General features: G+C 40.0%; 1 protein-coding gene across 5 annotated transcripts; it reads left to right on the top strand.

Annotated features, from left to right (window-relative positions):
- Positions 1-713: 713 nt before the first annotated feature.
- slc8a2b (solute carrier family 8 member 2b) lies at positions 714-22,293 on the top strand. Of its 5 annotated transcripts, XM_088011603.1 has the most exons (15): positions 939-1,143; positions 2,634-2,771; positions 2,841-3,068; positions 4,074-4,355; positions 4,419-4,439; positions 5,552-5,677; positions 5,770-5,965; positions 7,059-7,189; positions 9,822-10,195; positions 11,553-11,656; positions 12,683-12,696; positions 14,206-14,328; positions 15,520-15,619; positions 16,494-16,769; positions 17,682-22,293. In XM_088011603.1, the coding sequence occupies exons 1-15, from the start codon at positions 1,072-1,074 to the stop codon at positions 18,056-18,058; spliced, it is 2,562 nt and encodes an 853-aa protein (XP_087867729.1). In that variant the 5' UTR covers positions 939-1,071; the 3' UTR covers positions 18,059-22,293. The 5 variants fall into 5 exon arrangements, with proteins under 5 accessions (XP_014863358.2, XP_087867729.1, XP_087867728.1 ...); XM_015007872.2 differs by lacking the exon at positions 12,683-12,696 and adding an exon at positions 12,462-12,479 and having other exon boundaries at positions 714-1,143; positions 4,074-4,439; positions 14,204-14,328; XM_088011602.1 differs by lacking the exon at positions 12,683-12,696 and adding an exon at positions 14,536-14,562 and having other exon boundaries at positions 4,074-4,439; positions 11,553-11,684; positions 14,226-14,339; positions 15,522-15,619.
- The last annotated feature ends 321 nt before the right edge of the window (positions 22,294-22,614 follow it).

Below are 22,614 nucleotides of genomic sequence, written 5' to 3'. Positions count from 1 at the left end.
CCTAAAAGAAAAACAAGGAAATTCAAAAATTAGATAGAAGAAATCTGAAATGTTTAGCTTAATCTAGGACAAAAAAAAAAGAAATCGAAATTCTGAAATGTCGAAATATTGCTGGAAAATATCCAAAATATTCAGATTAATCTCAATTTTTTTATTTTATTTTTTATTTTGAAAAATTTTGGAAATTTCTTGGTTTGAAAAGTCAAAAACTTGCCTAAAAACTGGAATCTTTTGTTTGGTCTCATAAACTTTCTTGAAAACACAGAAACACTTCTGATTTTGAAAAGTAAAAAAACTGGCAGAAAATATCAGAAATCTTGATCTTAATCTCAGAAATCTTCTAGAAAAACAAATAAATTTTAGAGTTTTGAGTTTGAAAATTTTGCTTAAAAAATCTGAAGTGTTCAGATTCATTTCAGAAACTGTTGAAACATCTTGGAGTTTTTTGAGTTTAAAAAATTTGCTTGAAAAAATCAGGAATGTTGAGTTTAATCCCAGAATTATTCTAGAAAAAAATGAAAATTTCTAAACTCAATAAGTGAAAAGATTACAACTTTCCAAACTCTGAATTTTCTAATTTCTGAGTTAGAAAAGTGAATTTCCGTCATTTCTCTAGAAAATCCATGTCTGTGTTTGGAAATCTCCTCTAAGTTCCTCTTGAACGTTTTTGTCTGAAATCTGTTCTTGTTTTTCCAGGTGAGCTCGTTGCGCCGCTCTTGGATCCCATCTTCCTCTTCCTCCTCTTCCTCTCGCGGCTCCGCCATGTTTCCCTTCGCCTGCCCTTCCTCCTTCCTCCTCCTCTTCCTCGCTGTCCTGCTCCCTGCCTGCCAGCCGGAGTCGCAGCGCGTCGACCCGAGCATCGAGCCCGACCCGCGGACGGCGCTGCCCTCGTCGGCCGCCGCCTCGCCGGCGCCGTCGCTGCCGTACGGGAACAGCTCCACCTCTGGCGGTCCGGATAAGTGCAACAAGCCGACGGTTTGCACCGAGGGCATCCTGCTGCCGGTGTGGAAGCCCGAGCAGCCGGGCCTCGGGTACCAGGTGGCCCGCGCCGTCGTCTACTTCGTCTCCCTGATGTACATGTTCCTGGGAGTGTCCATCATCGCTGACCGCTTCATGGCGTCCATCGAGGTCATCACCTCTCAGGTGAGCAGAACCGGGAGGGAAACAGAACCAGGAGCTTTAAACCAGCTCAGGTCGTTCAAATTTAACTTTGTGCAGAAAGTTTTGTTCAGAATCTAACCTTTATCGACAACTTTTCAGGCTGCTGAAGGTTTTTGTTTGGATTTCTGATGAGCTTTAAGTAATTTCACGTCAGAAATCGAAGGAGGCTTAGACAGCGTTCACACAGATTGTTTAGATCTGTTGGTCCCCATGTGACCCGATGTTTTTTTGGCCAGTGTACATATAAAAAACAAGCTCAGAAACTTTAGATCCATTTTAGACAGTCTAGAAAAAACAAGACAATTTCTGAATTTTAAAAATCGAAAATTTGCTAGAAACAAACCCTCAAAACTCAGAAATTTCTGGAAAACAACTTGGAAATTTCTGAGCTTCAAAAGTAAAGTACAAAAAAATCTACTATATAGTTGGAAATAATTAGTTTATGTTTGTAAAGTGCGTCCTCTATATGCTGAAGTTTGGCACAGATTTCCAAAGAAACCTGAAATGAATTTAAAATCCTCAGGCAGTCATCCTGCTGGTCCTGATACGGAAAATAAAACCTGAAACTGAAATGTGGCCGATGTGATGAAGGTGTTAGTGGAGCTTTAAGAGCTGTATAAGTAAAAACCTTCAGATCTGCAGGTTTCTGCATCTATTTTTAAATTTAAAATTATGTCACACCTTCAGATAAACCAGCCTCTAATTGTTCATCTGATCTGGATTACCAGGTTCTGATTCTGGACATGCAGAACAGCAGATGAATGTTCCTTCATTATGAGAGCTGGATATCAGAAAATGGGGATATTTTACAGTAAAATGTTCTTTTCTATGTTTTAACGCTCAGTTTGGGCCAGGCCTGCTGGACTCTGAATCTGTTGCAGCGTCTCGCCCAGTTCAGCCCGTCTGAGCTCGTAGATACGGTGGAACAAATTGAAGTGGGATTGGCCGTCATGGAAATGTGAGATAAGTTGGAGGCGGAGAGGAAGAGACGGTATCAGAACGGGCGTCTGAGAGTTGAATGAGGACGGCTGATTGTCCATCAGACTCTGGGTCAGAGTGAATTAAAGTCCGGTCACATTTCCAGCCGCCTCAGATGGGAATCGGCTCGTCTCTTTGGTTCACGTGTTGTTGTTCCTGCCGACATCACAGGGATTTATGAAGGTCATTAGATGCAAATGATGATAAATAAACCAGAAACTGAGGAATTCAAATGACAGCAGGAGTCATTTTATAGACTTTTGTCAGATACGTTCTAGTAAATGTTTATAATTTCTGACTTTAATTAAGGTGATTAAAGATGATTAACACCGATTGAAAGCCGACTCGTTCTTCTGAAACTTTAACAGTGTCTCTGGTGGATTTTTGGTTAGAACATGTTTGTTTTTCATTCAGTGGAAGAAAATCCAGAACTTTAGTTGCGCTCTGCCCCACTCCTCAGGTGTGTTCAGGTGACCAGTGTGTGTGCTTTGCAGGAGAAGGAGGTGACCATCACCATGCCGAACGGCGAAACGTCTTTGGCGACAGTTCGCATCTGGAACGAAACCGTCTCCAACCTGACGCTCATGGCTCTGGGCTCCAGCGCTCCGGAGATCCTGCTGTCAGTGATCGAGGTAAACGCCGTCACGCCTCAGCGTCGCGTCCATCCCGGCTCGGCTCTCACAGCTTCCGCTCCTTTGCAGGTGTGCGGTCACAACTTCGAGGCCGGCCAGCTGGGACCGGGGACCATCGTCGGCAGCGCCGCCTTCAACATGTTCGTGATCATCGGGATCTGCGTGTGGGTCATCCCCAACGGCCAGTCACGCAAAATCAAACACCTGCGGGTGTTCTTCATCACCGCCTTCTGGAGCATCTTCGCCTACATCTGGCTCTACCTCATCCTGGCCGTCATGTCGCCGAGCGTCGTGGAGGTGAGGCCGCCTGTCTCGCCAAGCTGTGGTGCTAATCCCTCCATCAGCAGGATTAGCCTCAGCCCCCAAAACCAGAAAGCACTGTCACGATTGGTAAAACTCCAGAAATACAAAATCTCAACAAGTACTTCTGACTACTCTTTAATACAAATATCTCAGTAGACTTGAAGCAAGTCAAAACTAATTGATAAGTAACTTTTCAGCAAAATATAAGAGCTTCTTCTAAGTCAATAATTTCTTAATTTTGGTGAAAAATTTCTTGTCCCACTGGCAGATGAATCCACTTTTATCAAGACATTTTCCCATATTATTGCAAACCTCTGGTCACCATTGAATACAGCTCACACAATCTTAAAACGGCAGGGTCATGTAAAACATCATGTTGTAATGTTATTTCCTCATCAAAAACAAACCTGGAGCGTTGCCTTGAATCTTTCATGCATGTTTGATTAATCCTTTAATCTCCATGGTAACCAACCAGATGGACCTAGCCCCGCCTTCGAGGCGCAGCTCCTCCCCCATTCAGCTCCTTCAGACTAGCCAGCACCAATTAGCAAACACCTAAGGAGCTACTTCTAAGTGAAACTCTGGTAAAAACAAAGGGTTAATAGAGGAGCCATGTTGGATGACTTCCTGGAGGCGGAGCTTCAGAAAGAGCAGGAGCTTCTTAAAGAGACAGAGACCAAATTTCAAGGCATTAAATCACAAATATAAATTTCTTTTAAGTCATATTTAACAGATGTAGAACATTATTTCTTGATTGTGCTATAAAATGGAACTTTGTGCCTGGAAAACATATAATAATGCCAGTTTAATCAGGTCTTCAGGTTTTGTTCTGCACCAAAGCTCTGTGAAACAGAACCCGGCTCCTTCCTTAGTGCTGGACATTCCCAGCCTATTTATCCTTTCTGGTTCTCCCACCGGTCCCTCCATGACCCTGCAGGGGTCACCAGGTCAACGGGTTCATGGATCTTTGTCCCTAAATCTCTGGCCGTTGTGTTTCAGGTCTGGGAAGCTCTGGTGACGCTGCTCTTCTTCCCCATCTGTGTCCTCCTGGCTTGGATCGCCGATCGCCGTCTGCTCTTCTACAAATACATGGGCAAGCGTTACCGTGCCGACAAGCGCCACGGCATCGTCGTGGAAACCGAGGGGGACCTGACCCCCACCAAAGGCGGCATGGAGATGATCATTGACGGCAAGTTGCCACAGGGAAGCGCCGTGGTTCCTGCTGAGAACGGAGCGGATGGAGCAGAGGGCGCCACGGCAAACAACATCGGCGCCGCGGCAGTCGCCAGGGGCAACCTGCCCAACTCCAACAGCGCCACAGTGAACATGGAGAGCGGCAGGGAGCTGGACGAGAGCCGCAAGGAGGTGAGACACAGAAAAACGAGTTAAACTGAGGAGAAGGAAGGAAGTTTAAATCAAAGGGTTCATTCAGTTCGTTTTAGTCCAACTCAAGCTAACTCTGCTCCGCCTACAAACCTCGGGCCGGGTTTGGTTAAAATGAACTCTGGTGCAGTTTAAATGCGAACGTCAAGTGGATCGGAGGCCGCTCCAAAAGCAGGAAGTGGATTACAGCACAGGGCATTGTGGGTAAATACAACCAAAACATGCACTTTGGCCTAGCGTCAACGGCAGACATGACTCTTAGACTTTTGCCAACAACAAAGAGAAATCCTCCAGTTGCTAAAATCTGACGCCTCCATCTTGTTTCCATCTGGTGAAGAAGGAAGTTGCTCTCAGTGTCTTCAGGGGTTTTTGTGTCGTTTCCTTCAGTGGTTCTTGGTGCAGCGCCCCCACAGGCCAGGAGGGGAACAGGTTGGTTTGACTCAGAGCAGAGAGAGAGAACCACAGCAGAGAGAGAGAGGAATGACCTGACAGTCCGAAAGTTCTGGTTCTACTGGAACCAGAACTTCCTCCAGCTGCTGTGGTTCTCTCTCTCTGCTCTGAGTCAAACCAACCTGTTCCCCTCCTGGCCTGTGGGGGCGCTGCACCAAGAACTACTGAAGGAAATGACATAAAAACCTCTGAAGACACTGAGAGCAACTTCCTTCTTCACCAGATGGAAACAAGATGGAGGCGTCAGATTTTAGCGGTTGGAGGATTTCTCTTTAGTCTTTGGCTAAAGACCAGGAGCCATTTCTGCTGCTAGCGCTTGTTTGCATGTTAGCTTTGGTTGTATTTACCCAGAATGCCCTGCGCTGTAGTCCACTTCCTGCTTCTGGAGCGTTGTCTGGTCCTCCTGACGTTCATATATGCATCTAAACGGAACTGGAGTTCACTTCAACTGAACCGACACCAGAGTTAGCTTAGCATTCACACCTCACCAACCGAACCGGACTTTCTAAACAAACTGACTGGAGTTGGATTAAACCGGATTGAACTGGGCTGGAGTGAACGAGCCCTGAGAAATGCTCCAGTGGAACCGAGCGAACCAGGAAGTGACAGGAACCAGAACCCTGAACCCGGTTTGTCTTCGGCAGGTGATTCGCATCCTGAAGGAGCTGAAGCAGAAATATCCCGACAAAGAGCTGGACCAGCTGGTGGAGCTGGCCAATTACTACGCGCTGCTGCACCAGCAGAAGAGCCGCGCCTTCTACCGCATACAGGTAAGCTCCGCCCACCTGCCTCACCGCAAACCGCACCCTGAACCGCAAAGTGCCGCCCTAAACGCCGGGTTTGTTCGCCTCGTCTCTGTCAGGCGACCCGGATGATGATCGGAGCCGGAAACGTCCTGAAGAGGCACGTGGCCGACAACGCGCGGCGCACGGTGGTGACCGACGAAGAGGAGGCCGAGGAAGACGACCTGGCCGTCTGCAGCCACATCTCCTTCGAGACGGCCCACAGTCAGTGCATGGAGAACTGCGGCGTTCTCATGCTGGCCGTGGTCTGCCAAGGTAGGAACGGCACCGGGAAGATAAAACCTTCACTTCCTCAACAGTTCAGGGTTAATTATGACAGGTAAGAGGAATAAATCTCCTCTGTTTACAAGAATAGAATAAAATATCCTTCATTATCCCTTCAGGTGGAAAATTGACATTTCAGTCCAGCCTAAACAAAGACAAAACAAAAAAACAAACAACATTAGACATGAATAGACGATGCCTGAGGTCAGCCATCTTGGGAGGCGCTGGCGTTTCATTGGATGGGAGAAAATAATAACAACATGAGGAATAAAGTCACGATAATATGAGAATAAAGATAAAATATTACCAGAGGAGAGTTAGAGCTTTAGGAGAAACGCTGTGTGATAAAAAGTTTCAAAGTTCGGCCACTGATGAGTTAAAAGTTTAAATATTTCATCATTTGTGAATTTTAATTTTACAAGATTCTCAATATTCCTTATTTTAAATGTTAGTACTTTTTTGTATAGGAGTTCTCATAAAATTATAACTTCATTCTCGTAATATTACGACTTCAATATCACATTATTTTGACTTTATTCTGGTCATTTGACTACTTTATTCTCATATTACTATTATGACTTTATGTTCTTATTATTTTTAATTTTATGATCATACAATTTCTTTATTGTCATATTGCGAGTTTATTCTGGTGATATCAGTTTTATTCTCATAAATAAAAGTAAAAATCTTTTCATCTGGCCCTAAAACTGTCAGTTTGATGAGAACTTTTGGTTTTTAATAAAATATGACTTTAGAACCTTTAGATTTCTTTATCTTGCTGCAGAATCTGATTTATGCACCATTCCTTCAGATTTAAAATGTTGTGACTTGTTAGCTTTGTGTGTCCACAGGTTTGCAGTGATTTCAGAGAGACTTTAGAAACGACCTGAAACCTGCAGATTCACCCAGAAGCAGAATAAACCGCCTGATGTGTCGATTTTTATCTGATTTTATGTTTTGGGTTATCATCAGTGGAGGAACGTTTAATGTCACATTTCTCGTCTAGCGACTCCACAGCATGATGCTTCCTCCGCCGTGTTCGTTTTCCCGGTTTTCTGACTGTTGCTGTGTTTTCGGCCTGCAGGCGGTTTGGGGGAGAACACTTTCTACGTGGATTACAGAACCGAAGACGGGTCAGCCAACGCCGGGTCCGACTACGACTACAGCGAGGGAACGCTGGTGTTCAAACCCGGAGACACTCGAAAAGAGATCAAGGCGAGTCGCAGCGCGAATAAAACATAAAAAGGTTCTACGGCCGTCTTTCAGAGAAAAAATAAGAGCACATTTCTGCCAAAATACTCAGAAATTTGGATTCATTTCAGAAATTTTCTATAAAAAACAAAGATATTTCTGAATGTCAAACATTTACTAGAAAAAAAATCATAAATGTTTGAGATTAAACTCAGAAACATTTTAGAAAAAACAAGAAAATATCTGAGTTCAAATGTTGATCATGTTAGAAAATAATCTGAATTTTGTGATAAATCACACAAAATTTCTAGAACTGGTTTCTTTGTTTTTTCATTTCTGAGTTCAAATGTCAAACATTTGCTGAAAAAAGATCAGAATTTTTTCTGGTTAATCTCTAGGAAAAAACTTTTACATTTCTGAGTTTGAAAAGTTGATTCTGCTATAAAATGATAATCCCACAAATTGTCTAGAAAAGACAAGGAAATTTATGAGTTTGAAAAACCAAAAACTTTCTAGAAAAAATTTTTATAATTTAGAGATTCATCTCACAACACTTATAGGAATTTTTTTTTAATTTTTGAGTTTGAAAAGTTGAAAAATTACAAGAAAAACTCAAACATTTTGAGGATAATCCCACAAAATGTATTGAAAAGACAAGAAAATTTTAGTTTCAAAAGTTGATCATTTTCCAATTTTGAAACTTAGAACATTTCTAAGTTTCTAAGAAATTTCAAAGTTAGAAACTTCCCAGTTCTTTTCTGGACGTTTTCTAAGATTAATCTCAAAATTAGAGATTTTCTTGCAAATTTTTGACATTTAAACTCAGAAATGTCCTCTCTCTTTTTCTGGAAAATTTCTGATGCTTTGGGCAGAAATGTCTTTGTTTTTTAACAACACGCTGCAGTAAGATCTGACTCTCTGGTTGGCTCATTCTGGTTTGGCTCCAGAGCTGCAGATATGAATCACAAGTAGAGACATTTAATCATCATCTTCTCATTTTGACAAATACAAAGGTTTGTGTTTGTCTTATGCTAAAACAATCAAATTAACCCAGTTAAAGTTTGAAATACATAATTCATTTTTTCAATATGTTAATCTAAATTTGGAGCATTGAGGTGAAAGTTTGGATATTCAAACATTCAAAAAAGTTCAGAATAATTTAAAAACTTGAAGGATTAAAACGGCAAACTAAGAGTTATTTTCTATCAAAATAAAACAAAATTAGCTCATTTATAGCGCTGAAAAGTTTAATTGGATTAATTATTGAAATAATAATTGATTAATTGTTAACTGGAGTATACAGACTCAAAAACATATTCAGAGCAATAATTAAGCCAAAACTGTAATAAATAAATAAATTTCACATCAGTTCAAAAGTCCAATAGATTCAAAACATGAAAACAGAGAATATCATCTCTAAGTTCAGTGTGTTTTAATTAATTTAACAAACTATAATTAGCTCCAGTTAGTTACCGTTTCTCCACATTAATTACCGTTATTTATTTATTTCAATTAATGAAAAATGTTTTCTCCGTTCCAGTTTTTGTTAGTTTTATTTATAACTTTGTTTTGCGTCTCGTTTTGCTGCTGAACCTCTCAGCCACTTTTCCACATGAGAAGCTGAAATGTTGCTGCAGCAGCAGGTTGCATGTGGAATAAACTCAAACCGAGGCTCTGCAGCGGTGCAGGATGTGGCTTTACATCATGGAGGCGCGCAGACAGAAAATCCTGCAGGCTGGATGCAACATCCAAGATGATCAAAGCGAGAGGAAAGAGGGACTGATTGATGATGCGAGTCGCAGCGGGCGAGGCGAGGAGCCGCAGCAGGAGCAGAGAGCAACACAACGCACACACCAACATCTCGGTTCTTATCCAACATTACTTTAAAGCTAAAGTTACACAACATTATCACGTTTTCTACTTTTCAAACTTCTGAGGTTTTCTAAAAAAAATTCAAAATTTCTTTTTGTTCTAGTAAATTTTTAACTCAGAAATTTGCATGTTTTTTTCTGAGATTGATGTCAAAATTTCAGTTTTTCCAACAAATCTTTGACGACTCAATCTTATGAATTCCCTTGTTTTTTCAAGAAAATTTCTGACAATCATCTCAATTTTTTTTTTCTAGCAAATTTTCAACATCTAAGCAAACATTTTGAGGTTTATCACATAATTTTTCTAGAAAGTTTTGGAGTTTCAGAAGTGAAATATCCCCAACTTTCCAAACAAAGAAATTTCCAAGTTTTTTCTAGAACATTTCTGAGATTACAATCAAAATTTTGATTTTTGTTGTAGCAAATTTTCAACTTTTCTATCCATTTTTATTGATTAATCAATCTCTGAAATTTCCACATTTTTCCTAGAAAATTTCTGAAATGAAAGTTTAAAAATTTTTTTGCAAATTTTTGACTTCAAATTTCTAATTTTTTTTCTAGATAATTTCTGTAATTAATCTCAATATTCCAGAAGCTTTTATCTACTCAACTTTCTCAGAGAAAGTTTGTCAGCTTGTTGAGGGTTTGGTGAAAAATCCAGGTAAATTTAACCAACAAATATTTGAGTCAAATTTTCTTAAATCAACCTGTCGTGAGACTTTGTTGACTGGGAAATGAAAGTTTTCAGTTAGGAGTTAAATAATCCTGCCTCTGTGCGTCTGCAGGTCGGCATCATCGACGACGACATTTTCGAGGAAGACGAGCACTTCTTCGTCCGCCTGCTCAACCTGAGAATCGGCGACGCCGAGGGGATGTTCGAAAGCGACGAGGCGGGCAGCATGCCCAAAGCCCGGCTGGTCGAGCCCCTGGTCGCCACGGTGACCATCCTGGACGACGACCACGCCGGCATCTTCACGTTCAGCGAGCGCCTGGTGCGCGTGAGCGAGAGCGTGGGCACCATGGAGGTGACGGTGGTGCGAAACTCGGGCGCCAGAGGCACCGTGGTTCTGCCGTACCACACCGAGTCGGGCAGCGCCATGGCGGGGGAGGACTACGAGGAGGCGCGCGGGGAGCTGGAGTTCACCAACGACCAAACCACGTGAGGCACAGCAGCTGTTACCACGGAAACGCTCACAGAGCTACGGCGAGGGCAACTGAACAGGAAACATATTGTAGCAGAATTATTAGATCAGAGTCAGAATTATGAGAAAAAAGTCAAAATGATGAGAAAATGTCAGAATTCTGAGGAAAAAGTGCAACGTCCTTCTTCACGAAATGTAAACAAAACCGCAGCAGCATGACATTTTAGCTTTTGGAGGATTTCTCTTTAGTCTTTGGCTAAAAACTACGAGCCATTTCTCCAGCTATTGTTAGGCTAGTTCGTTTGTTCTGGTTGTATTTACCCAGAATGCCCTGCGCTGTAGTCCACTTCCTGTTTCTAGAGCTGTCTCTGGTCCGTTTGATGATTATATGCATTCGGACTGAACCAGAGTTCACTTCAACCAAACCCAGACCAAAGTTTGTAGGCGGACCAGAGTTTGATTAGCATTCACACCAAACCAAACAAACCGGACTTTGACTAGGCAAACGGACTGGAGTTGGATTAAAGCGAACTGAACAACTAAAATAACAACAAATATTTGTCATTTGTCACTTTAAGCTTAACTTTTCTGCATTTTTAACCCGGTCAGTCATTGTTTTAATCAATTCCTGTCTTCTTCTGTGGTTTTTGAACCTCCCTGCCTCCGGTCCCATGTTTCTATCCTCTGTGGCTCCAGACAGCCTCTCATCCTTAATTCATCAGCGCTGACTGGAGGGAAGTCCCCGCGCCGTTAGCATGAATACTAACAGAGATTAGCGTGACTTTATGTAGCACTGTGGCTGCAGATTGATGACACAGCAGATCCTGCAGCATTTTACTCACCGGGCAAATAAAAAACCCGGTGAATTCCTCCTGAATGAATCCAATTACGGTACATCTTGGATTTTTCTTTATTTTTTGAAGTGAAATCATGGCAGTGCAGTAAAATACAAATTCATTTCAAGGCTATAAATGTTCCGTGTGCATAACTCAGTGGAAGCGAGGAGACGGTCAGGCTTAAAATTTAAAAACTCCCATTTCGGTGGACTGGTTGAACTCTGCAGTTTGCTTTCAGAACATTAAAGCTGAATGTTTTGGGAAGAGGATCCAGAAGTTTTACTCAAGTAAAAGTAAAAATACTCCTAAAATTAATTTATTTCCAAAAAGCTACTCATGTAAATGTAATAGAATAAATGTAACTAGTTACTACCCAGCTCTGGTTATTGACTGTGTCGTTACATTCGGCTCAGACGGGCAGCTGGCAGCCATAAGAGAAACAGGAAACGGAAACCAGTTCGTGTTTCGCTCCTGCTCGCCCCCTGCTGGTGGAAGGTGTTCACTGCCTGGTGGCGCTCTGTGTTTGTGCTCCCTGCAGTCAGACCCTCCAGGTGAGGATAATCGATGATGAAGAGTATGAAAAACACGAAAACTTCTTCATCGTTCTGGAGGAGCCGCGCTGGCTGAAGAGAGGAATCTCAGGTGAGACAAAATTACTCAAATTCACAGAGTTACATTTAAAACATGAAAACTTAAATATGATTACAATTTAAGTTTTGTGGTTTACTTTAGAAACATTTGTAAGCAATTTTGAACATTGCAAGTACTTTTAGTCAAGTTTCTGGTGCAAATGCATTATTACACTTGAAATCAGTGTAATTTATGTCAAGCGCAGTTGCACATGAAATTTACACTTAAAGGTTTGTTAAAATTACAAGTTTTAATTGTTAACTAATTAAAAACTAGTTAATCTGTTAAACGTGTAGTTTTAGCTAACGAAAAAGTTAGTCAACTAACTTAAAAGTAACATTTCAGCAACTTTTTAGGAGTTTGTTTTAATAGTTCCTTAAAATTGAGTTAAAACCAACTATTATTTAAAACTAAGAATAGTGAGTTAAAACTAGTTAGTGAGTTAAAACACATAGTTACTTAAAACTTAGTTTTAACTACCTACATGTTAGTTAAAAATTCAGTTAGTTTTATCTAACTTAAAAGTAACTTTTCATCAAATTAGGAGCTTGTTTTAAGTAAATAATTCCTTAATATTTATGATATTTCACTTACAAAAAGACATTTTTCCATATTTTCGGTGAAATAATCAGCCAGTAGAATGACTTATTCATCAATTTAGCATAATATAGGAAAAACATTTTATTATATATTAAAAATAATCTTAAGCTGGAACTAGTAGCTACTTCTTTTTATCTATATAAGTGAAATGATCTCTTAAACTGTTCATGTTTCTTATGAAGAATAACTGATGACTCTTGTGTTATTTTGTCCTCAGCTCTGCTGCTTAACCAAGGTAAGTCTGATTATTCCTCTGCTTTCAGCTGAACCTCATTAGACTGGTCAGGAAATGTGTGTTCATCTTAATCTTCTAATTATTTTCACATTTTATTTTTACATAGAATATCAGAACGTAATGCGGATTAGATTCACTCCTCTGTCACATTCAGTCTGCAGCACAGAGACTCACATTTAATCACAGAAAACTGCAGCCATCAGAGGAGCAGCAGCAGGTTTGTCTCCGATTAGAGGAGTCGGCGGATGAATTCAGCTCTCCGCTCTCTGCCTGCATGCCAAGCGGCTCCAGTCAGATCATAATTTCTGTTTTACCTGCATAACTTCAACATTTCCTTTGAAGATTCATTTATTTTCACCAACAAGCAGCATGAATACCAGCATTGCACTGCAAAAACACAAAATCTTACCATGTATTTTTGTTTAGTTTCTAGTGCGAATGTCTTAGTGAACTTAAAATAAGACAAAACTAGCTTACAAATAACTTTACAGCAAAATATAACAGCTTGTTTAAGACTATAATTCCTTAATATTCATTTTAAAAAGTTCCAGTTCGACTGGCAGATTATTTCACTTAAAACACGAGAAAATTAGTTGATAAAAGTGAAATAATCTGACAGTTTAAGTTGTACTTTTTCATTAAATTTAAGGAATTGTTTATTTTAAACAGACTCCTGTGTCTTACTGAAAATCCTCATTTTTAAGTTGGTTTTGTTTTATTTCAAGTGAACTAAAGTATTTACACAAGAAACTAAACAAAAGTATTTGGTAAGATTTTGAGATTTGTGTGTAAGCGTCTTCTGGTTCCAGATCTCCTGCATTGACAAATATCTGAATAAAAACGACACTTCCTGTCAAAATACATTCATTACAAAACTACGGCAACAGAGATGGGACATGTTTAAAACGGAGAGCAGCAGAAGTTTGATAGAAAAACGTCCTGCTGCAGTCAGGAACCTCAGAGCGCCTTGTCTCTGTTCTGTCCCCTGATTGGCTGCTTGGGCTGCTCGTCCAACGTGAGCTCTGATTGGTTGGCGGAGGACCAGTACCAGACTGGGCCAGGAGCTGGCAGATGGACTGGGAGTGGGTGAGCCCAGCAGAAACAGAAACAGTTGCTGCTTCCCGCTCTGCTCTGCTGCTCCTCAGATTAATTGGTTTCCTGTTTAACCCGCCTTTCCTCTGGGATTAGAGGAGAGTTTGGTTCAGATTACCAATACAGATTATCAATTTAAATTATCAATCCAGAACACAGAGAAGGAGATAATGTGGCCAGTCGGTTTGGTTCTATTGGGGCGGGATTAAAATGATTAGATTATATTTATTAGACTCCACCTTTCATCATGAGTCCGTCCATCCATCCATCCATCCATCCATCCATCCATCCATCCATCCATCTTTGTTCAAATAGAAACCATTTAGTTCAGTTTAGTTTCTGAACTAAACTCTAAACTGTAATGAATTAAAAAACTTCATGACTCAGTTTTTATTAAATCTGGAGATTAAAGTTTGTTTCTGTCAGATTTCATCTTCACATCCGGCTGAAACGCTCCAGAGTTCAGACCAGCATGTGATCCGGGCTTTGAGAACAAATCTGACTTCACAGGGATTAACAAAACGCTGAAGCCTAATCTGTTATTGATCCTGGATTTAGAGGGAAGACGTGACGGCCATCTTGGAAGCTCATTGCTGCGGTTGTTTATGTGTTTTTACCCTCCTGCCCCTCAGAGGCGGCGGAGGGGCAGCTGAGCGCCGAGGAGGAGGAGGCCCGGCGGATCGCTGAGATGGGGAAGCCCATCCTGGGGGAGCACAGCCGCCTGGAGGTCGTCATCGAGGAGTCCTACGAGTTCAAGGTGCCTGTGCTGCCCTCTACTGGCCGCCTGCTTGCACTGCAACTGCAGCCTCTACAACCCAACCTGAAGTTCCCCCCTCAGTCCAGCTAAAGAAAACTTGTCTAGACTTGTTTGGAGAAAAGACGACCATCATTTTTATAGAAATATTTACTATTAGATGTTTGAGGTCATTTAAAAAAAAACTCACCATTTTATTTCTATTCTTAGTTGTTTTTTAAGAAAAACAAAAAACATGTACAAAACAGGATGAATACATTTTCTTCTGCAGGAAGTGGAAGCTAATGTTAACAAAAAAACATTTAATTTTCAACATTACAAGGAAAGTAAATGGTAAATATTTTCTAGAAAATCTCAGAAATTTAGAGAAATCTTCTAGAAAAAAACATGAAAATTTCCTTGTTTTTTAATTAAATTTTTTAAATTGATGTCGCAGCACAGTCTGGGCTTCTCCCATTCACCTGGATTTTCAGTCAGCAAACAGAAGGAGAAATTGTAAACGATGACTTTAATTTTCTGCTATTTTAGGATGGTAGTTTGTCTGTAGTTTGTTGGTAGTTTGCCTGTAGTTTAGCGATGACAGCGGAGGAAGTGAACGAAGCTGTTCAGTCCTTGTTGGTCACACTTCTAAATATTGAATTAATATTTGCAGACGCTCGTCCCAGTTTATCGCTCTCTGGTTGTTTACAATGAAGGAAATTTCCATCTAGCTTCACAGCGTCGAACTGATTCATTACATACGGTGAACGTAAACAGTTGGGTAAAATTTAAAACCTCAGGCCACGCCTCCAGGAAGCAATCGTTTCTCAACAGGCGGGATCCCAAACCATCTGGACGAAGCAAAGTGTCAGACTAGTTGGACTGTTTGTTGTTGTTTTACCTGCGCAACAATAAAGAACATGTAGCCTATAAAAATACATATTTTACATGTTTGTTAAGGCAACATGTTATGTTAGCTGCAGTGCAACAGAGAGGAAACAACAGGGCTAAGACCCGCCTTCTTCCTCTGATTGGTTGTTTCTAATTAGTACTGGGACGAGGCAGAGGAGTTGATTTTTACACAGCTTATTTGTCGCATAATAAACCGTCATGACATAGTGACAGTTTCAACAAATATATATATAAAAAATACTTTTTATAAAGGTTTCATACTGAAACTTTAAAGGTTTATGAATCGCTGCTTCTGATTGGCAGAGCACCGTGGACAAGCTGATCAAGAAGACCAACCTGGCGCTGGTCATCGGCACTCACTCCTGGAGAGAGCAGTTTGTGGAGGCGGTCACCGTCAGCGCAGGTGATTCAACATGGCCGCCTGCGTCCAGCTGGTCCAGTCCAGCATCAGCTGCTCAGACCAGTCTGAGTCTGTGGAGTGATGAGTCTAATAAAGATGTTATTTTTGTGCAAATATCTTAGTTCATTTGATGCAAAACTAGCTTCTAAGCAACTTTTTTTACCAAAATATAGGAGTTTAATTAGAGTAAATAATTCCTTAAAATGAGTGAAAAGGTACTGCTTAAACTGGCAGATTATTTCATTTATAGCATTTTTCATTTTATATGTGAAATAATTTCCCAGTGGAACCAGTACTTTTCATCAACATTAATGAATTATTTACTCTAAAAAAGCTCCCATCTCTCGCTGAAAAGTGACTTGTAAGTTTGTTTTGTCTTATTTCAGATTAACTAAGAAATTTGCTGTAAAAACTGCACTAAAAATACTTGGTAATATGTTGGTTTATTATCACTAAGCTCATGTTGCAGATGAAGTAACGGAGCACAGATATGGAGATTTGTTTGGTGGTTAACTTTGTTTTATTTAAGTCAACAACACTGCAAAAATACAAAATCTTACCAAGCATTTATGTCTGGTTTCTAGTGCAAATATCTGAGTACACTTAAAATAAGACAAAACTAACTTACAAGCAACATATACAAACTTGTTTTGAGTCAGTAATTCATGAATTTTGATAAAAAGCACTAAATCTTTTCGCTTATAACACAGGAGGATCTTCTTGTTTTCTATGTTTTTTAAGTTGGCTTAAGAAGGGCATCTTTTACTGATGACTCGGGTTTCAATTAAAGTCCGCCCTCTAGTGGCAGTACCAGCCACTGCAGGCGGTATTTGATCCAGTCTGGTTGGAGGTTTTGACCTTTTGGCCTCTGCTGCAGGTGATGGAGACGATGAGGAGGAAGGGCGAGAGGAGCGGCTCCCGTCCTGCTACGACTACGTCATGCACTTCCTCACCGTCTTCTGGAAGGTTCTGTTCGCCTGCGTCCCGCCCACAGAGTACTGGAACGGCTGGGCCTGCTTCATCGTGTCCATCAGCGTCATCGGCTTCCTCACCGCCATCATCGGCGACCTGGCGTCGCACTTCGGCTGCACCGTGGGGCTGCAGGACACCGTGACCGCCGTGGTGTTCGTGGCTCTGGGAACCTCCATCCCAGGTGGGTCTCAAGTTTCTCTGCTTCCTCTATGTTCATTATATCTATATAATCTATATGTATATCTATGTATATCTTCATTTTGGACCAGCTGGAGTTTTCCCTTTGCTTCTTGTTTGTAATATCTTTGCTTGAAAATGACTTTTTTCATGTTATTAGATTATTTTCAGCTCCTTCATTTTTTTGTTTTGTTTTATTTTAATGGTTTTATTTTTAGTGTCATTGTGTGGTTGTTTGTCTTTGTGGCTGTTTTTCATCTCGTCTGCTCACTTGATTTTGGAGTTTAGTGCTACTTCTGCTAATTTGTTCATGTGTTTAGTGACTTATCATTAGTTTCTGCTCAACTTTTCATGTGTCCAGCGAGTTACTGTTAGTTTCTGTACAATATATTTGTGTTTAGCAGTTTAGCTTCTGCCCATTTTTTGTGCATCTAGCGGTGTAGTATTAGCATTTATTAGCATTAATTTCTGCTTTTGATCTTCGTCTTGTGTTTAGCAGTTTACCGTTAGCATAGCTAAGATTCTAGCTTAGCCATTTAGTTGTTAGTGAAGCTAACTCTTTGGTTAGCTGTGGCCTCAACTACTGCTGACTTTAGAGCAAACATGGATTTTCCATTACAACAATGGCAGCCATTTTGAAAATATTTCTTCCCGAAAACAGAAACACAAGATCAAGAAAATATCTGTGATTTCATGGTTCTAAATATGTTTGACTTGACACCTAAGCTATTAATTTGTTAGAAATATTGGCAAGTTTAGTACAAAAATAATTTTTTCTTGACGACCATCTTGAAAAATTGCTGCCATTTTGAATTTTTCAGCAAAGCGAACCCCTGTGATCCTCAGTGCCTGTTCGGCTCTGCTGTCCGCAGGTGAAACATTCTTGCTGGAATATTTTCTGCTCCTCTCCTTGCAGACACCTTCGCCAGCAAAGTGGCCGCCATCCAGGACCAGCATGCCGACGCGTCTGTGGGCAACGTCACCGGCAGCAACGCCGTCAACGTCTTCCTGGGGATCGGCGTGGCGTGGTCGGTGGCCGCCATCTACTGGGCCATCAAGGGGAAGCAGTTCAAGGTGGACCCGGGTTCGCTGGCCTTCTCCGTCACTCTCTTCACCATCTTCGCGTTCATCTGCATGGCGGTGCTGCTGTTCCGGCGCCGGCCCTCCATCGGCGGCGAGCTGGGCGGCCCCAGGGCGTCGCGCCTGCTCACCACCATGCTCTTCCTCGGCCTCTGGCTGCTCTACATCTTCTTCTCCAGCCTGGAGGCCTACTGCCACATCAAGGGCTTCTAGCTTCAGGAGAGAGGAGGCCGGTCTAACGCGACTCGACGACAGACACGTGTTCATATGTAAACAGATCATTGGAGGAGAAACTGAGCAGCGGGTTCACTGCTGGTCTAAAAGATGAAACATATTCCCTCCCGTCTGCAGCGACGGTTTTTACACCGAGGAGGTGGAGGAAAAGAGTCAAATGTTTACAAAACGCTAAAATCACACGTGTTTACTACAGCAGGTCCTCCACGTGCGCTATAAATAGACCGGACGCTGAAAACGTTTCAGAGGAGGAAAAATAGTCCCAAAATGTGATTAATTAGCTGCAAAATGAGTTTAGACGTGTCTCTTTAGCGCCTAGTCTCTGTCGGAGGACGGTTTGCATGCACAAAACACAACCAACCTGTTAAAAGGGAAATACCCAGAATCCACCTGTGATTCTGAGCTGTCTGCTCAGTTAGCATGCATGCTAACGGACTCGCCCACTGCTGCAGCAGTAGAACGGCACAACAGTATTAGTTTACAGAAAATCTGTCGTTTAGAAACTCATTCCAGCCATCAACATGTTCACGTTGATGCTCGCATAGCAAAGATGCCTTAAGGGAAAAAAACACGTAAATGTGGTATTCAGGCTTCTAGCTGTACAAACCGCGCCAGCCGTCTCTAACATAGTGTTAAACTTTAGTTCTGTGCAATATTTAAAGCTGGTTCTGCTATAATGTAACACTGGATCCAGTAGAAATGACATCTGGAGAACAAGAAGCAGGAAGTACCAGATGAAATGTTATTATTGTTGTTCAGTATTTTAACTCTGAAGCTACTGAAACTACCGGCTGCTAAACAGACTGCGAGGAACAAAACCCTGAAAAAAAAACTCCTCAGATTAAAATAAAACTCTGACATTCCAGGGTTTTTATCTTCCAGGGTGAGGAAGATGCTGATAAACAGCAGGAGTCATAATGAGGTCAGGATTGTTTCAGTAGCAGCTTGAATCAATGAGAAATCAGTAAAAATCCTTTTTTATTTTGTAGCTCTTACATAAACCCTAAAATTGCTCAACACGTCAACACTGTTATGATATAACAGATTTGAATCGTTTACCCAAAATGACACTTTGTAAACTTTCTAAAAGTGATTTTGTATCTTTTCCTTGCAGGTGAAGCCAAGGTAGACTTTTTTTATATTTCCAGGCGACGTACAGATTAGCATGAAGAGCAGATGACGTCATTTGACATGTTAGTGGATTAGGTTTTAATTTGTCTTTCACGCTCCTGGGCCGATCCAGCGGTGAAAAATATCAAAACATCGCAACATTTAACAATCTGCTGCCCTATATGGAAGGCTGAAACTGCCAAAATCAGGAAAAAATTAATTTGATAAATGCAAATAATTCATAAATGGAAAATATGTCAAAATGTTGAAAGTAGTAGCGGGACTGGATTAAAAATTTTAATTGAGTTAATTACAGGATCTGTAACTAATTAATCATGTTTTAATCTAAAACTATATTTTGCTAAATTATTGAATAAAATGACCAAATATATGACCAAAATAAAAGACTTTTTGTGTTTAAAAGAAAAATTAGATTAACTGAGTTAAAATCATTAAAGTATTAAACTGAATTTATTAATTAATCAAAATAACACTTTAAACTCACGGCTGTAATATAAATTGACTCATTCTATAAATTAGAATATTATTTATTTTTTATTCAGCACTATTTTATATTTCTCTATTTTTATATTTATTTTATATTTATCACATTATTTTACTTGTTTCTGTTTTAATGTAAAGCTCTTTAGCTCCAACTGTGTTCTCAAAATTTGCTATAGAAATAAAATTGCTTGATTATGGAACACATTATGTGGGTTAATTAAACATAGATGGATGTTTGAAAGTATTTATTTCTGTTGTGATGATTTTCTACTTACAGCTAATCAAAACATGACATTTAAAATTAGAATATTACATCAGATCAATAAAAAAATCATGCTTAATACAGAACTGTGGGCTTAATGAAAAGTATGTTTAATACCAGCCTAAATGTTATTTTCAAAAGGTTGTTTTAATCTGACAAAATATACACTAGGATATTTTGCAATATTTTAGTGAATATTCTAATATATACATACATATGTATACTTAACACTTTAACATCAGGATTGGAAATCCAGTGGTTTAAGTCAAAATCATCCCCCCTATTTTACCTTTTTGATTAATTAAATTGTGCGTTTTAAAAGTTTCTGTTTCTATATCATGATATTGGTGGAGGCTCTCTTAGAAATAGTAAAAAATAATTTCTTTTGTCTAAAAGAAGAAAAAAGAGGAAAAATGTAAACAAACAAGACACTTCAGGATTTAATTCATCTTCCATAGAATATTGATTATTTACCAATCCTGTTATAAATTTTTGCAGATTTTTTCTTGATTTTGGCCGGTTCGGTCTTCCATCGCCGTCTTTCTGTTGATGTAGACCTATTCTGATGAGATGATTTATTTATTTTCTTAGAGATGAGCTGCGCCGCAGAGTGAACAGAGTGCGGCCGTTTTGTGCAATACACTCCATGTTGTCCGTTCACGCCTCCTGCCGCAGTGTTTACCGTCTCTGTACATTTCTACACCCAGTCCCTGTGAAGGAGGCTCTGTATGTGTAAGTAGCATGTTTACATGACGGAACCGACAGTCTGGCTGCAGGAGAACTGAGCAGCACCGGTAGGAACCGGCTGGAACTGGTTGGAACAGTCGGAACAGATGGAATGGACTGGTTGGAACAGCTTGGAACTGGCCGGAACCAAACCGGAGTCGGTTTGAACCGGTTGGAACTGGCCAGAATCAGTTGGAACCAGTCAAAACCGATTGGAGCTTGTTGGAACTAGTCTTAACTGACTGGAACCGGTTGGAACTGGCCAGAACCAGCTGGAACCGGTCAAAACCAGTTGTAGTTGGTCAGAACCAGTCACAACTGGTTGGAACTGGTCAAAATCGGTTTGAGCCAACTGGAGCTTGTTGGAACCGGTCGGAACCGGCGCTCCAGACACGACCCAGCAGCCAGAACCAGAACTGCTCGGTGTTTCCGTGAACTTCTGTACTAACTGTCGGCCAGTTGGGTCTTTGCTGTTCCTTAGATAGATGTGGTCACCACCACCTCGCCCCTCCCCCACTGTGTTCTGTGTTTCCGTGTTCCTCTGGACATGCATGATGAATCCGTGTGTTTGTGTGTTAGCAGCATGGTCTACCCTGAAGGAGACGTTTTATTTTTTTATTTTTCTAAGTCAGGCTCCTACATTTGCACAGAAACACTGTTTCCTCCGTTCGGCTCATCCCCCGTTTGTGAAATCTCCGTGTCCGTGTTTGTGTCCCCCCTCCCCCACCCATTGCTCCTGCCCAGGTCTTGCTCTCCAGCGTGTCTCTCTGTGAACTCGTTTTATGTGATGATTAAAAAAGATTTGTCTCTGCCTGAATCTTTGTAGGGAAACTGTACGACGGCAAATAAGGGCCGTTATTGATAGAAAAAGAAGTACATTTAAAAAAATTTAGCAATTTTAAAAAAAAGCTCAGAAATGTTGAGATTAACCTCAGAAATATTTGTAGAAAAAACTTGAACATTTCTGAGTTTAAAAATTTGAACACATTTGACTTTTGGAAAATGTATAAATTTGAAAACTCAAAATTTTGGTAAATAAACAAAAGCTTTGAAATTTTGAAATTGAAAAAAACATTTCAAACTCAGAAAAAATAGCTGAGTTTGAAAAGTCAGGCTTTTAGAAGAAAAAAATCGTAGCAAAATTTGGTAGAAAAAACTGAAATTTTGAGATTAATCTCTCAAAATTTTAAGAAAAAAGTGTGGAAATTTCTGAGTTTGAAAAGTCCAAAATTTGGTAGAATTTTGAGAATAATCTCAATAATAATTTTGACTTTTCAAACTTGTATTCTCTAGAAAATATCTATTAATCTGAAAATTTCCAAGTTTTTTGGTGAAAATTCACTCCTTTTTTTCTATTTGCAATGACCCTAATATGCCGTCTTAAAACTATGACTGAGTTATTATAATATAATGTGATAGACATATACATTTATTCAATATTCTAATAAATTAACTGAAGTTTTTTGTATGAAATGCAACAGAAAAAATTTAAGAAAAAAATCTTGTTTTTGAAAACTTGGCATGACATGTAATGTGTTACTGAAAGAAAATGAAGGTCTTTAATCAAGTGAACTTGACCTTAGTTAAATATAGTTTATTTATTTTCAATGTGTGACGAGTCTGAGTCGTTATTTATACATCAAATAATAATATGAAGTATGGTTTCTTAGATAATTCCTAAAAACAGAAATAAATAAATGGCTTGATAAAGTGATGTACAGAATATTGCATTCAGAACTTTCCCAACTTATTTGGTTATACTGTAACATAAGTAAATATTTATAATTTTAAACAGTATTTATGTAATTTATCCATTTCATTTCTAATTTTATTGTTGGTTTCTTTTTTATATCATTATTTTTTCATACTGTGTTTTTTTAATTGTCGCATTTTTTTCTATATTTTGAATTTATTTTACATTTTTTATGTGCTG

This window comes from Poecilia mexicana, unplaced genomic scaffold, assembly GCF_051168715.1.
Source record: "Poecilia mexicana isolate PSO_F unplaced genomic scaffold, ASM5116871v1 scaffold_13, whole genome shotgun sequence".
In the NCBI taxonomy this organism is placed as follows: domain Eukaryota; kingdom Metazoa; phylum Chordata; class Actinopteri; order Cyprinodontiformes; family Poeciliidae; genus Poecilia; species Poecilia mexicana.
This window is presented reverse-complemented; position numbering and strand designations above follow the sequence as displayed.